Source organism: Oryctolagus cuniculus, chromosome 15 (genome assembly GCF_051225735.1).
Source record: "Oryctolagus cuniculus isolate XC-2025 breed Fujian yellow rabbit chromosome 15, ASM5122573v1, whole genome shotgun sequence".
Lineage (NCBI taxonomy): Eukaryota > Metazoa > Chordata > Mammalia > Lagomorpha > Leporidae > Oryctolagus > Oryctolagus cuniculus.
Genome location: NC_142881.1, coordinates 60842101 through 60858510, shown reverse-complemented (window position 1 = coordinate 60858510; position 16410 = coordinate 60842101). Strand labels below are relative to the sequence as shown.

Here is a 16410-nt window from a genome sequence, read left to right as displayed (position 1 = left end):
GTCATCCAGGGGTACAACCTCCCGTGACGAGTGCGGGAAGCCCCTCTGCAGGCCAGGGAGGGCCTGAGCCTGGCTGGACTGGCCAGGCAGCACCCACAGGAGCGGGACTCAGCTGTTAGCGCCAGAGAGAAGCTCACCATGAGATACCTGCAGGAAACTCCCCGGGCACCCGGCACCTCCCCAAACGAGGGGCCTTTGCCCTCGTTCAGAGCACCTGCTGGCACTGGCCGGGCCAGCGCGTCCTCCTAGGAAGGAGAGACGGAGAACGGGAGGCAGGTGGAGGGGAGGAGGGCACGGGGCAGTCACTGCTGCATCTCCGCGCTCTGCAGGAAACCAGCAAGAGAGGCTGGCGACCTCCCAGCGCCCCGCTCTGCCCTGGGCACGGCCATTCCAGAACTCTTCCTCTCCTCTCCCCCCTCTCTGCCCCCTACACACTCCCACTTTCACAAGCCTGCCCCTCCCCTTCAGGGGCTGCCTCCAAACCACCACCCTGTTGGTCAAACACTGGGGCCCAGAGCGTCCAACCCTGCGCTTGGGGGTGGGGAGGCCAGCACAGCACCTCTTCTGGGAGCTTCCACCCCAAGCCTTGGCCTTTGGAACATCTGTCCTAAGGCAAGGCTCCCAGAAGCCCTGAGCCCTCAACTGCTCACTGCTTGATCTGAGCGTGTAGGACTGGGTCAGCCCAGGGGGTGGGGGAGGTGCCAGCCACCAGATGCCCCACGCCAGACTGGGCCGTGCAGGCTCTCGCCGGGACATGGACCTCTCCCACCGTCAATAGAGCGGGTCTCCTTGCTGTGGCGAGGGGCCAAGCCGGCCGCAGCAGGCAGGCACTCCGGCCCAAACTCTGTCCAGATACTCGTCCTTTTTGGGCTCAAGAGGGCCCTGGAGCTCACAGCAGCTCCCCAAGCTTGACCCCAGGGGAGTGCCCTGCAGCAGAAGGAACACAGCCTGGCCAAGCCGTCCACCCAAGAGGGAACCTGCCTGCCCGCCACTGGGCTAAACCCAGACAGGTCTGCGCCCGATCTCACATTCCCCTCCTGCTCCCAAAGGAACATGCACAAAACACAAATTCAAGACGAGACATGCCCAAGTGAGCAAGCCAGCTGTGGCAGGAGGCGCTGTGACCACCGGCGACCCTGTGGAAGGGGCTTGGCCGTGGAAAATGTCACTCCCTCTCCTGTCTGCTCTCCCGTGAGGATCAAGGATAGGGCAGAGCAACAGGCGTGACGGACGCTGCTCCACGCAGGACTTCCAAACAACTTTTCAAGCGAGACACTTCCCGGGCAAAGGCAAGCCGGGAGCCAGCGGTGAAAGGTCAAGGGCACCAGCTCCAGGGCAGGCACGGGACGGGGACTCAGACCCAGGAGAGGCCGGGTCCTTGTGTGCTTGTATCAAATCCTCAGCTCAGGCTTGCGGAGGGCCCTGCTGTCGACACATAGGAGTCCTCCCAAAAGTTCATGGAAATAGCATGAAGCGGTCAGTTTGGGTGCAAAAGATTTTTGAAATCCACGCGTAGTTTTTCCATAAACTGCATTTTCCGTGAGCTTCCAGAAGATCCTTTGTGTGTGATCCCATCATACCTCAGCGAGCTCACAGATGCCGAGTGGCGAGCACACGGCAGGTGCCTCGGTCCCTCTCTCCAGGAAAGATCCCATTACCTCCATTTTAGTAAGAGAGGAAACGGAAAGCCATGACTCACATGGAATCACAGGGTTTGTAAGTGGCAGCTGAGCCCAGAATCCAGATCTCCTAACCCTTCATTCAGGGCTTCTCCTTAAACACGTTCATTATCTCTCAAACAGTGGAGAAAACACAGGGCTGTGGGTAAACAGCTAGGCCCATATCCAGGATGTGCCCGATTATTAGCTGTGTGACTGTGGACAGTCACTTAACCTCTCTGTGTCCCGCTTTCCTCACTTTTAAGATGGAGAAGTAGTCCCTCTGCCTTGGAGGGACAGGGGGAGGGTTTTAACAGCAAGCCAAAAACAAGGAAGCATTCGGTATCACTTCCTTTCTCCCACCCTGCCTAGAGACATACCCACGTGCCTGCTACTCTTTTTACCTAAAGATCTAAAAAACTACTTCTACCACAAATGTTACTGACCCGCTTTGTTGAAGACAAAATTAAAAGAAGGTAGCAGCATGCCAGAAATTATGGCAAATGAAAGATTCCAGTAAAATCCCTGCAAAATATTTGCACTTTTTTTTAAAGTAAGTGACATATACTTAGTATAAAAATAATCAGCACACCAATGCACAGAAGTAAAAATTAAGTGTTCTCCCCCTCAATTTCCCCAGAGAAACCCCTTCTTTAACTTCCACCACTGTTTTCCTACCTAACCAAACACACCTACAGAGATTGGGTTTTGAATTTAGAGAAATAAATGATAAACACTTTCTCCTTTGAACCCTCACCTCCATCTTCCTAAGTCCTCTGGGAACTAAGACGGTGTGGGCACTGACGGCCACCCTGCCTGCTTCAGTGTGGAAACAGAGACCTGTGCACTGGACTGTGGCCTTGCCAGGCCCCTGGACGCCAGTCTTCCCATGCATCAGGTGGGTGTGTTCCTGGGACTGTGCTCCGTGAAGCTCTCCCCACGGTGCGCACTTCCCCAGGGTGCCCCCGACACCATCTGGTCTGCAGAAGCCGGGCGTGCAGCATTACCTCTAAGGCCCCGAGGAAAATTCAGAGGCCAGAGAGGTTCCTCCGCTGCCACAGTGACCGGCTAGCCAGCTAGAGGACTGGGGCAGACACCACATTCCCCAAGGCCCAGGCTCTTTCCTCTCAGTCTGGGGAGACCCTGGGGAGACCCGGGATCATGGGAGGCATCAGTGCGGAAGCCACGTGGCTCCCTGCGCATGTAGAGAGCACACGCCACGCCAGGAAGACGCGGAGGCCCCACTCTGCCCGCTACTGGGAACCAGACCCATGACAAGCTGTCCACCCACCCCTCTCCTCTCCCACCCAGTCTTAGGAAGGAAGTTCACAAGCCACAGTAAGCTGAAGGCCCCGGCTCAGCCAGATCCTCCGTGGTGGCCTGCGCCAGCCAGGGCCTCCCAACCCCTTCCTGCCTGCATGTGGCTCTTCCGGTTTCCCTCTCTCCCAGCTCCCCCGCCGCTGCGGGTGGCAGGGGGGAACCCAGTTTCCCTTGTGCTCTCAGCAGCCTATCTCTAAACAGGGAGGGAAGTGACTCCAAGCAAGACCTCTGTGACCTGGTGGGGTCCCCCCAGCAACCACTTCCTCCCGGCACCCCCTCCCCGCTGCCAGTCCGACAGTAGCTCTTGACCCCTAAAAGGCCTTCTCCCAGAGCCACCACCTGCTGGCCTCTCCGTCCCCCACCCCCTCCTCTTCCCAACTCACCTTGCCCAGAGCACCAGCCATGATCCGCCCCGCCCACACAGTCCACTCCTCTCCTCCACATCCCCTCTGACCTAGGTGTCCAACACAGGTGAGTCCAACTGCCCCAGGGGACATGGCGTGACAGGTGCCTCTCCTGGGGGCTTCAGGGACACACACATGGTGCACGCCTCCAGCTAGCCTGTGAGTACCAGGAGGGCAGGGGCCATGTCTTCCGGTCCCTTTGTGTGCTGCTGGGCTGGGCTGGGCGGGAGGCCTCTGGTGGGAGGTCTCCAAGGGTTTGCTGGTTCAGATAAGGCCCAGGCACCGACTCTTCCCCGAATAGCCCAGCCCTTCTCCATGCCCCAGCCCCGAACTTCAGCCTCTCTCTGAGGTGTGGTGAGTTCCAGGCGTTTCTAAGCCCTCCTTCCCGTCACAATATCTCCAATTAACGACTACCGTCCAGAGGAACACAAGGGCTGCAAATCCCTAAAATAATCAGGATCCCAGAGCTCTCTGAACTGCCTGAAAGTCACTAGGAGGAAATGTGTTTGGGAAAACGAATTCCACAGCAGAGGCCCTCAGGGAAGATCACATGTGAACATCATTCAAGCAAAAGCCGTGCCCCAGGCACTCACAGTCACCGTGCTGGGGAGGTCCCTGTATCCCAGACTCTTTCTCCAGCTCCATTCTGCTGTCCCAGTGCCCCACCCAGCATTCTGTAAATGCTTCTGAACCCTGGCTGTTTCCATGAACATGGACTACCCACCAACTGCTACATCTGATAACACACAAATCAGAAGGAAGACGAAATCCCCATGCTTGCGAGTTGTGCTTTTTAAATTTTTTTATTTATTTCATTTATTTGAAAGATGGACAGAGAGATTTCTCATTCATTAGTTCACTTCCCAAATGACCACAACAGCCAGGGCTAGTCCAGGCCAAAGCCCAGAGCTAAGACCTCAATCCAAGTAAGGACCCAGGTACTTGAGGCATCACTGCTGCCTCCCAGAGTCTGCATTAACGGGAAGCAGGAAGACGGAGCAGGACTCGAACTCAGGCACTCTGATATGGGATGCGGGCGTCCATGCAGCTTCTTAAACAGAATGCCAGTGTCTGCCCCAAGTGACAGTCTCACTTTTTTTTTTTTTTTTAATTTTCAGCCTTCTATTTCTTTCTTTTTATTTATTTGACAGGTAGAATTACAGACAAGCCAGCGCCGTGGCTCAATAGACTAATCCTCCGCCTTGCGGCGCCAGCACACCGGGTTCTAGTCCCGGTCAGGGAGCTGGATTCTGTCCCGGTTGCCCCTCTTCCAGGCCAGCTCTCTGCTGTGGCCCGGGAGTGCAGTGGAGGATGACCCAAGTGCTTGGGCCCTGCACCCGCATGGGAGACCAGGAGAAGCACCTGACTCCTGGCTTTGGATCGGCGCGATGCGCCGGCCACGGCGGCCATTGGAGGGTGAACTAATGGCAAAAGGAAGACCTTTCTCTCTGTCTCTCTCTCTCTCTCACTGTCCTCTCTGCCTGTCAAAAATAAAAGAAAAAAAAGAAGAAGAAGAAGAATTACAGACAGTGAGAAGGAGAGACAGAGAGAAAGGTCTTCCCTCCGTTGATTCACTCCCCAAATGGCCGCAACGGAGCTGTGCTGATCCAAAACCAGGAGCCAGGTGCTTCCTCCTAGCCTCCCATGCAGGTGCATGGGCCCAAGCACCTGGCCATCCTCCACTGCTTTCCCAGACCACAGCAGAGAGCTGGACTGGAAAAGGAGCAACTGGGACCAGAACTGGCGCCCATATAGGATGCCGGCGCTGCGGGGGAAGGATTAACCTAGTGCGCCATGGCGTTGGTCCCAGTCTCACTATTTTTTATTTTTATTTTTATTTTTTATTTTTGACAGGCAGAGTAGACAGTGAGAGAGAGAGAGAGAGAGAGAGAGAGAAAGGTCTTCCTATTGCCGTTGGTTCACCCTCCAATGGCCGCCGCAGCCAGTGCGCTGCGGCTGGCGCACCGCGCTGATCCGATGGCAGGAGCCAGGTGCTTCTCCTGGTCTCCCATGGGGTGCAGGGCCCAAGCACTTGGGCCATCCTCCACTGCACTCCCTGGCCACAGCAGAGAGCTGGCCTGGAAGAGGGGCAGCCGGGACAGAATCCGGAGCCCCGACTGGGACTAGAACCTGGTGTGCTGGCGCCGCAAGGTGGATGATTAGCCTATTGAGCCGCAGCGCCGACCCCAGTCTCACTCTTGATGGGGAAACTGAGGCTCTAGGACAGGGCCCATGCTAGCCATGTCAACCTACCCTGACCCAAATCCACACCGCCTGTAAGGAGGCCTCATCCACCCCGTCTGAGGACACAGGACCCTGGGGCTCCACAGGTAAGCAATACACCCAGGCACCCAGCAACCAGGGCAGCCCCAGCTCTGACTCCAAACCCAGCCCCTCCCCTTTCTCCCCAGACTCTTCTTGCTGGGGGACCACTGTGAGGCCCTGACGACTCTTCTTGCTGGGGGACCACTGTGAGGCCCTGACGCCGTGCCCAGGCACCCACTAACAGGAGCTTCCAGGCCGGTGAGTGTGGCCCAGCCCAAAGCTGTGGCACTGCACTCTGCTCTGAAAGTTAAGGAGCCTCCAGGTCCCTGCAGTGGAACTGCACAGCCCTGGAATGCGGTGGGGTAGGAACAACAGGCTAATTCTCTGCCTCCTCCTTGCCCTGGGCCAGGGACAAGCCAGCCTCCAGGCTCACAATTCCCAATGTTCGGATCCCTGCAGACCGGAGGATTGGGCCTGCAGCAGAGGCTTCCGTTGGTTCACCCCCCAAATGGCTGCTACGGCTGGCGCACCGCGCTGATCTGATGGCAGGAGCAAGGTACTTATCCTGGCCTCCCATGGGGTGCAGGGCCCAAGCACTTGGGCCATCCTCCACTGCACTCCACTGCAGCAGAGTGGTTGCCTTCACTGCGAGGCAACCAAACAGACCCCGTGGGCTGTGGCTGTAGCAGTGGAGCCGATGAGGCTGCAGCACGGCCTCTCTGTGACCTTGGGCACTCCCACGTCTGCGTAACACAGTAACACAGCAATACTGAAAGCTGCCCTCTTGCCCTCACCTATGGTGGGCACAGGAGCACCAGGCCACACGGACTGCAGGTGGTCTGAGAGCTCCCACACAGTCAACAGCAAACGCTGAGTGGGGAGCCAGGCCCCGGCCCCGGGCTCACAGCTCTGCTGTCTGTCTACTGTTACCAGAGAGCGGCCATCCCCCAGCCGCTCCACGGCTGTGTGCTGGGTGAATGGCAGTGATCACACCTGGCACCTGTACGATTTCCAAGCGCTTTGCGTCCGTTCCCTAGTTTCACAAGTGGGCGTATCCCACGGGCGGAACTGCCTGCCCCACCTAGCAGAGAAGGAAACGAAGGCCCTGAGAACTCCACGCCCCCCCACCTCCACCCCCACCCCCGCGCCAGCTGCAGGGACCCCCAGAGGTGCTGGATTCCAGCCTCCTGGCCTCCCACACGAGGGCCCTCAGGCACCCACGCTCTAAACACAGGCGTCCTGGTCCAAACTCCATACGAAGAGAATATAATGCAAGCCACGCACAATGACTTCCAATTTTCTAGTCGCCACATTAAAAGAAGAAACCATGTGAACTTAACTTTAGTAATGTATTTTACTTAACCCAGTATATCCAAACATTTCAACATGTAATCAATACTAAATCATTATTATCTTAGTAAAAAATAAGAATGGAAATAGGAGAGGGAGGAGGAAGAGGCGTGGGAGTGTGGGTGGGAGGGCCGGTACAGTGGGAAGAATCACCATGTTCCTAAAGCTATACTTATGAAATGCATGAAGTTTGTCTTCCCTAAATAAAAGGTTTCTGGAGAAATAAATAAATAAAAATTAGGAAAAAAATTTTAAAAAACCAAGCTAAAAAGTAATTATGGCCGGCACCGCGGCTCACTAGGCTAATCCTCCGCCTGCAGCGCCGGTACCCGGTCAGGGCGCTAGATTCTGTCCCGGTCGCCCCTCTTCCAGTCCAGCTCTCTGCTGTGACCCAGGAAGGCAGTGGAGGATGGCCCAAGTGCTTGGGCCCTGCACCCACATGGGAGACCAGGGGAAAGCACTTGGCTCCTGCCATCGGATCAGCGCGGTGCGCCAGCCGTAGCAGCCATTTGGGGGGTGAACCAACAGAAGGAAGACCTTTCTCTCTGTCTCTCTCTCACCATCTAACTCTGCCTGTCCAAAAAAGTAATCATTATTAACAAGCTATTTTACATTCTCTGGTCTGAAGGCCTGGAACACCTGGGTGGATTGATTTCACACTTAGCACTTCTGGAATCAGACCTGCCTCATCTCAAGCACTCACAGCCACGTGGGGCTGGAGGTTACAGTTCCAGGAGCATGCTGTCCACTGGGGGGAGGGTGGCACCGCAATGCAGACCACGCCGCAGGGGGAGGAAATCCCCCTCCTGCCCACCTTAGGCTCGTGGCGTGGCGGATGCACCAACCGACAGCCTCTTTCACGAGAGAAAAGGCACAGATTTATAAAAAGGTTCCCAAGACAAGGGACCCTTCTCAGGAAATGATGACCTGGAGACACAGTGGACCGAGCCGTGGTCGGGCTCGTGCTGAGGTTGAAGCAGGTGGGTAGCCACGGAGAAGCACACCTGGGCAAAGGGGCTGTGGCCTCGGGGTAACAAACAGGGGATCTGGCAAGGCCTGTTTGTTCGGACACTTCTCTGTGTCCCTGAGTTTGCAGACAATACAATGTTCTTTTCCTCCAGGTGCGCCACGTGTAGGGCCTTCCAACCTGCTTCAGGGAGGTGGGCAGGGGAGGGCGAGGTGACCTTCCTGCTCCTACCGCTTTCTCAGATGCCAAGGGGCCGTGCTGGGGGGCATCAGGGCTCTGGGTCTGAAGCCCCAGATCACAGTTCTGGTTCTATAAGCATGAGAAGCGGCCCACCTGTGTCAGGGACTCCCTATCCCCTGCTGGCCCCTGAGACAGCCTCCATTCCACCTCCCAGGTGTCATGTGAGAAGCAGGAAGAAACAAATACCTATGTCTGCACCTGCTGGAAGGACCCAGTCCCACACCAAGCACCCAGCTAAATCCAGGGTCTTGTGCGGCACTGTGCTGGTGCGATGGGGTCTCTGTGAAAGTGGTGGCCTCCACGGCCAGCTCTCCACTCCCCCTACCCACGCCAGCAGGACCCTGGAAGGCACCAGGAGACATCAGAGAAACGAGGTGTGGTGAACCCCATGTGTTCATCACTGGATGAAAACAATAGCAGCTTACAGCGTGGCCAGGCAGAAGTGGAGCAGGCATTACAGCGAGCAAAGCAGGCTCTTAACAGGGAAGTCCTGCCCCCACCGGGCAACCTGTTGTAAATGCAAACAAGGACTGGGGCCAGGGACCAGAGAGAAATCCAAAAACCAGGGCAAGGCCTAGACTTCTCACCGCAAACGCCCCTACTGGACCGACTTCCTTCCCAGGTGGAAGGGACCCATGCACACGGACTAACTGGGAGCTCGGGGGATGGGGGTGAGGGTGCATGTGTGGGGCAGGGGCAGGATACTGAGTTCAGGAACCCTGGGGGCCCTCAAGCTAGCTCTGCCCACTCCCCAACCCACCCCCCACACAGCCTCCCACCCCAGACCTGTTTCCCTACACTGTCGAGAAAGAGAGCCGGGTGCCGTGCGGTGCAGAGGGAGGTTTCTGAGTCGGGGACTAGTGGGAGTTTTGCAGTCCCCATCCCTCGTGGGCTGCGAGGTGTCCTGCGCAAGTCGCTTCCCCGCCTGGGGTCCCTGGTCTCTAAATGCAGAGTCTGGCTTCCTGGAAGGGACACCCAGGACACATGGCAGCATCGTTCCTAAGAGCCAAGGGGCAGAAACAACCTGACTGACCACTGGATGGATGTGGCACAGAGGGACAGGGGGCATTATCCAGCCTTAGAAAGCAGCCAAGTACAGACACACACTACAGCATGATGGACACTGAAAATTTTATGCTACATCACCAAGAAGCTGCATTTATAGGACTGCATCTGCAGCAAGCATCCAGAAGAGGCAAATCCCACAAAGGTAAGACTAGTGGTTGCTGGGATCTGGATGGAGGGAGGGAGGGGGAGGGGACTGCTTTGGGGGATGATAGAACCGTTCTGGAATTAGATGGTGGTGAGGGCTGCGCAACCTGTGACTGGATTAGAAACTTCAACTGTGCACTTTAAAAGGGCGAGTTTCTCACGATAGGAATTATAGCTCAGTTTAAAAAAAAAAAAATTAAAAACCCAGGCTGAGCCATCACACTTGATGGGTCTGGACGCAGGCTCCACCACTTCCTATCTATCGAGTCTCAGGGTGGCAATCCAAGAATGGAGATGGCAGCGGGACCCTCCTCGTGGGGACCGTGGGGAATGAACAAGCAGGCAGGCGGCAGGCGTGCACGTAGGCTTGGAGAAGGATTATTACTACCAATGATTAAGTGAGGTCCACGGTAAGGAGAGCAAAGGCATCTGGTAGGCACCCAATGCCATTCCCGGCGTTCCCGGCGTGGCGTCTGTAGCCTGGAATGCAAAGGCACTCCAGAAAAATGCAAGCCACACTTCCCGCTCTGCTCCCGTCTGCAGAGGGCCAGGCTGCACGCTCTCCCCGCTGCGGGGTGCAGCCTCCTTCTCCTTTTACGGAAGGTAATCTGGGAGAGGCCGCTGGCTGCAGTGATCTCTGAAAGGAGCCAGGCACGTTTAGGGGGCTGATAAGCCCTGCCCGGCTGGCCGGCTGGTCCTCCCAGGAAGAGGGAGAGTACAGGAGCCAAGAAAGCACAGGGGCGTGCTTAATTCCCAGAAAAGTTTAACGGAGTCACCCCCACAGCACCAGCGCCACAGGCTTCCTCTGCGTCTGCCCCATCCCCAGCACCCACCCGCAGCACTGGGTGGGGCGAGGGGCTCACCAGGACAGCTGTCCCACTTCACGCCCTATGCCAGGAACGAGGGTCAGTCGATAAGGCAGGTAGATTAGGAAGTGCTCTAATTTTAAACTAAGCCCCAATGATGCAATGAGAATGGAAACAGCTGAATCTAAAAATGATCTACGGCAAATCAGCAAAGGTTTGACCACACCAAGGGCTGGCACAGGGCACTGGCAACTGCATGTGCTCCTGGTGGCAGTGTGGATGACGGGCAGACCGTGAAGGACAGCCATGAGGCAAAACCTTGCAAACGGGGGTTATGCACACCCCTCCTCCCCCTGCTTTTTCCAGCTCAAGGCAGCCTGCAGCCTAGAGAGGTTTGTTTGTGTGCTAAAGGGCTTGTTCCAGAGAAAGTCCGCTGCAGCACTGTCATTTGAAAAATAAGAAACACACATGCTCATTAAAAGAAGAAAGATTAAATCAACTGTGGAGTATTTATACAACGTTAAGAACACAAAAGCTGCAGTTTCAATGAATGAAGTAGCTACATGGATCAACAAGAAAAAAATCTCAAGAGCATGTTACGCTTTAAAAAAAGCAAGTTGCAGCAGAATGCACACAGTACAGCAGCAGGTACACACATTTAACACCATACAAAGTAACAGGATACACTGCAATGCACACAGTACACACCATGCGCAAAAGGGGAAAACCACAGACAGCAATCCCATCTACTGTTTCCTGATACATGCATATGTAAAGGCAGTCGAAAAACTTGCATGGTGGCGCTGGTGCTGTGGTACAGCGGGCTAAAAGCCTCAGCCTGCAGTGCTGGCATCCCGTATGGGCACCAGTTTGAGTCCCAGCTGCTCCACTTCCAATCCAACTCCCTGCTAATGCACCTGGGAAGGCAACAGAGGATGGCCCAAGTCCTTGGGCCCATGTGGGAGACTCGGGAAAAGCTCCTGGCTGCTGGCTTTAGATCAGTCCATCCAGCAGCTGTGGCCATTTGGGGAGTAACCCAGTGGATGGAAGACCTCCCTCTGTAACTCTTTCAAATTAAAAAAAAAAAAAAAAACTTAAAAAAATAAAATCTTGCATGGCAATGATATTCAAAACAAAGCTCACCTCTGGGGGAAGCAGCAGCAAATGGGATGAATGGGACGGGAGGTGGGCCTAGCAGGGGCTTCAACTGTGTGTGCAACAGATTTACAGTTGTGTCTGTAACTTCTCAAACCGAGTGGAAATATACGGACATTTGCTATGCTCAGCTCTGGAACTCTTCTGACTGATGTGTGTGGAGGGAGAATTTTAAAACGTAGCTTCCAAAGTAAACCATTAAAATCAACAAAGAGAGGTTTTTCTCCCAAAGGAAAGAAGCAGAGGGAACAGGAAGAGTTGCATGGATCCCATTTCTGACTTTCTTGTGACCTTGAGAAAACTGCTTATCTCCTCCAGGGGAGCCTCTGGTCCCTGTTTCTAAATGGGGAATAAAACCTCTGCCTTCTGTCTGCAGGGGAGGAAGCACCGGGAAGCCCAGAAACACTGCTTCCTCTCCCGACAACCTTGCCGAGCTCTTCCAAAGAGCAAGTGAATGCATACACACGCGTACACGTATATCAGCACATTTGTGTGCATGCAACATTTGTGATATCAATTCTATACATGACATACAACTGATGTCTGCTGTGACACCCCTTGAATGCTGGGGGATGTGCAGAGATAACAAACCATTCAAAAAGAAAGCAAAACTACATTTGGGTGATTGCCCGTGTAATTCCACCTTGCAAAGTTTCTAAGTATAATATCACCATTTGTACTGCCTGCCAAAGGGTGATGTTATTTCCTGAAATGAAAACCCATCAATCAGTAAAATGTGCACCCATCTTTCTTTAAGATCAGGTACCACAGACACAACCCTGTGCACAGGAAGTGGTTTCAGCAGATCCACTGTTACTGTTTATTAGTCTGGAAGGCAGTGGGCACCTGTCCTGCTACCTCAAACAGATGAACTGGCATCCCCTCCCCAGATAACTTCTGGAGCCCGGCTTCGAGCAGTTCCTAAGTGAGTGCTTCCCCATCCTCGGCTGCAGCACGACCCGGTGCTCTCAGAGCAGTCTCTGCACGTACCCCGGGACAGCATGCAATGATGTGTGCTTGTGAGCAGAGACCACTTCTGCCTGGCTTACAGGCCCGGCGCAGTACTCCACATATAACGAACTCAAAGACTTCTAGAGAAATGGCTGAGTTCCCGTGATCAGATTTGCTTCCAAACGTCCTCCAATCAATAAGCAGGTGCCAGCAGTCTGGCGGATGCAGAGGGACATGGCTGCAGCCCTGTAGCCAGGTTTCCCCGGCGCTCAGTGCTGACTTGGGTGGCTAATTCTGGCAGCCAGGACTCCCTGACTGCAGACACACACACAGAGACGGTCCCAGTCACGCCCAATCAGTCTTTTTTGGAGAAAGGCTGCCCATGGCTTCTCCGGGGAACAGCAGGAGCGTGGGAGCGCTGTGCAGCACGGCCAGATGTGAAAGCGCCGTGTGGCCGCCCCACTTGCTCGGTCCATTCCCTCACGATATTCCCAAATTATCCACCAAGCTGAAGCGACGGGGCTCGGGAGGAGGAGAAACCCTAGGAGCGGCCACGGTGAGGGGGCAGGGCACAGGAAATGCAGCCTCAGAGGAGCGAGGCTCTCACCGGCTCTCCGGACAACACCTGGCCCAGAGGTGCGGGAAACGCTTTGATCTTTTTGTAATTCTCACCTCTCTCACCCCCAAAGCGGTAAGGAGGGTCTGTTTATTATTATTATTATTATTATTATTCTTTTAATGCTTGCTCTGGCAGCTGGAACACATGGGTTCACCTCCGGTACACCTTGCCAAGACCAAGCACTCCAGGGCTCCCACAAACCACGCCTGTGTTTGCAGGGGCTGTGGAGGGTTACAGGGACCCCACCCACCGCACTGACAAGTCTGGAGGAAGGCAAGGCCCAGGCTTTCTTGAAAAGCCGAGGTCTGACACGCCCGGCCCCCTCCGCCCTTTCTGGATGTCACTGATCCCTCGCCCTCCCCCAGGCTCCACGCGGCTGACCCGGCTAACCCAAGTGGAAGACGCCGGCGAGAGGCCATCAAAGCTACTGAGAGGTCGGCGGCCGGCCTCCAGCTGCAGAGCCAGCAGGCGTCTGGGCTCCTGATGAATGGCACCGTTCACAGAGCACACGTGCCTCCTCGCCCTGCAGAAAGCACCAGAGAGTGTGCTCTGTGCTTCACTCAGCTCACGACAGGACGCCGCTTCACAGCACCCGCTGACCAACATCACACACACACACACACACAGTCCGGACAACGGGGCTCCACGTCCACGAGGCGAAGTGGGACGTCCGGACTGCGTCAGCCCAGGGTCTACTCCGGGAGGCTGCAGTGCCGAGGGGCCCCACAGACCGGGAAGAGACAAACGTGCGTGTCTGCACCCTGAGCAATTAATTCTGCAGTGCCCACCCTCCCTCCTTCCACCTCCAGGTCACAGCAAGAAAATGGATGAGCAGGACCAAGGGACACCAGGTCTTTCTCCAGAGCCCCGGAGGCTGAATCATCATGGCCGCCCACACATCCTCGGGAGGGGAACTCCCTCACTGGGCTCCCCTTGGGTGGCAGGCAGGGCCCAGCCCAGAGGGCTTGGAATCCTGCACCCCTGCCCAGCCTCTGCCTGGGGGAATGCTGGGTGAGAAGGGCTGGTTTCCAGTAAGCTCTGAGCCCCAGGAGGGCAGATGTAGCCCACCAACATCTGCACACTCAGGAGTGGGGACCGTTGAGGGGTGACCAGAGCAAGTGCCCACTGTGGCCTAGGAAGCCTCCAGGGGACCACACCACGGATGTAGTGCCACGCAACCCACCAGGCAGGTCAGCACCTCGGGGAGATGCAAAAAGCCATGTGGTTTTTCAGGATCTCCTTAACAAATGATATTATCTGGTTGAACCTCTGGCCCCAAAACCCTCCTCCAGCAAGGTTCTGGGGCCAGAGGATCCAGGAGCCCTGGAGTCATAAGTGAGTTACAACCTCAGAGTTTAAGATCATGTGAATCGAAGGCGCACCCGCACTACCTCCAGGGGACCTGGCAGGGAGTACGTGCGAGGACAGAGGTGATCGGGCCACCGCAGCAGCAGATGGCTCTGAAACGCTCCGGACACCGCCCAGTCCCTCCCAGTGCAGCCCAAACCTCGGCCAACTCAGCAGGCGCCCTGGCCGGCAGTCCCACAGGTGGTGGTCTGGGGTGTGCATGCTGCAGGCTATAAGGTGGAGCAGGCCTCCTCCTGCACAGTCCGAAGCCTTGAGCACAAGCCGCCATGAGCAGAGACAGTGCCCACCTCTGAGCCTCAGAAGCCCAGCTGGGCAGGCTCTGCCAGCGCCAGAGGACTGACCGGCCTTCTCCGGCAGGAAGGACATCAGGGACGCACACCCCCCGAGGAAATGTGTGAAACGCAAGGGTTGGCACCCACGGCTGCTGGGGTCAGCAGCCAGGAGGATCCCCGTGCTCCCCAGCAGCAGGAGTGAGCCCCATGGTGTGACAACCCCAGAATCATGGCAGGGTCTCCTAACTACCCCACTCCTGCTCCTCACCCACGGCACAGGATCCAGGATCCAGGGCCGGGAGCAGGGTCCCCAGGGACTCTCGCTGCACTTCCCCCTCAGCTGATTTCCAGGAGGAGGCGTGGTCGAGTTCCTGAGTGGAGAGAGGAGGAGACCCCACCCTGGCACCGCCTCTCACTGGCCCGGTGACCTTGATGAGGAGGCCACTGCCCTCAGGAGGCCTGTTTCCGGCTGTGCCAGATGACGGAGTCACCTTGGGTGGGCTGGACCAGAGGGGACATCCTGTGGCTTGCAGGGCAGCCAATCAAGGCCCATCACTCCTACCTCTCACCTGTAGGAAGCACTACCTGTCTGAGCTGCAAACAGGTTGACTTTGTCGGCCCATCCCAACTAAGCCCGCAGGAATGTCACTCACACCCAGGTGGCTGGGTCAGGAGCCTTTGCCAGACCTGGCCCTGATAAAATGGGCGTCCTTCCCTGCAGCTCTGGCTGTTTCTTGCATACTCAGTATGCAAAGCCGGCAAAAGGGAGGGTTACACCTTTAAGACCCGCCAGCGGGACAGCGTGTGACACTGGGCAGACGTCAAAGGCAGTCACCCCCCGAGGGCAGGGCTCTGCATCCCAGAGAGGGAACACACAGGCCGCAAGCACGCACGCCAAGGCCTCCTTCAGCCGCCAGTGCCCAGGGTCTCTGACTGGAGCTCCCAGGCTGGCTGGAAATTACAGCTTAAGAGGAATAAAAAATTCCACTCAGACGTGCGGCTCCAGGACCCGAGGCCTATGAGCAAAGTTTCCGGTGGCCTGCGCAACCCTCCCCGTTCCGGAAAGCCAGGCGGGTCACCCCGTCCTCAGCACAACTGCAACTGCTGGGGGAGCCCGGCGGGGGGAGAGGGGGAGGGAAGGGAGGCCCCGGACGTTCCCTGCTGGGAACCCCAAACACAGGGTGCCTGGCCCGCAGCCAGCACGCCCGCCGGCGGCCGGCTCGCTCCCGGGCATCCCGGCACCCGCGGCGCTCGAACCCTGCGCAAGGCCGCCCCTCGCCACCAGCCCCCTCCTCGCGCGTGCGGGGGCCCATCTAACATCCTCAGCCCGTCTCAAGGACACTGCGGCCAGCAGCCCAGCCTCAGGGGTCTCCGCCTCGCCGCCCGCGCCGACACGCGCACACACACAATGCCGGGGAGAACAGCGCGGAGCCTCTCGCCGGCAGAAGCCGGCCCGGCGGACGAGGCGCGCGCGGCGGCCGGGGGCTCACCTTCTTGATCTGGTCATCCTTGAGCTCGGTGAAGTAGTAGGCCAGGAGCTGCGCGGCGATCATGCTGGCGGCCGGGCGCGCGGGGCGGCAGGCGGGCGGCCGGGCGAGCAGTGGTCCTCCCGCGGCGGCGCGGCCGCTCCGCCTCCTCGGCTCCGCCCCCCGGGCCCGGGCGCGGCGGCGGCGGCGGCTCGCGCGCTCCCGTGCCCGACAGGGTGACAGCCGCCCGCCGGCCCCTCCTCGGCGCCCATTGGCTGCTGTGCGCCTCTGCAGCGCGGGGCGCGGCGTCCTGGCTGGGGAGGGAGGCGGGGGGCGCAGCCGCGCCCTCCCGCGCCG

At 57.2% G+C, this 16410-nt stretch overlaps 1 protein-coding gene across 2 annotated transcripts in view; it reads right to left on the bottom strand.

The window, feature by feature from the left end:
• Nucleotides 1-16410, bottom strand: part of HK1 (hexokinase 1) — a 75811-nt gene that overhangs the window by 44084 nt on the left and 15317 nt on the right. Inside the window, exon 1 of one of the 2 annotated variants that reach the window (XM_051823226.3) lies at nucleotides 16078-16388. The exons of the other annotated variant lie outside the window; for it this stretch is intronic. Coding sequence (XP_051679186.1) covers nucleotides 16078-16140 — 63 coding nt within the window. The 5' untranslated portion in view covers nucleotides 16141-16388. Of the gene's footprint in view, nucleotides 1-16077; nucleotides 16389-16410 lie in introns of those variants that run through there. 2 annotated transcript variants of the gene reach the window in all.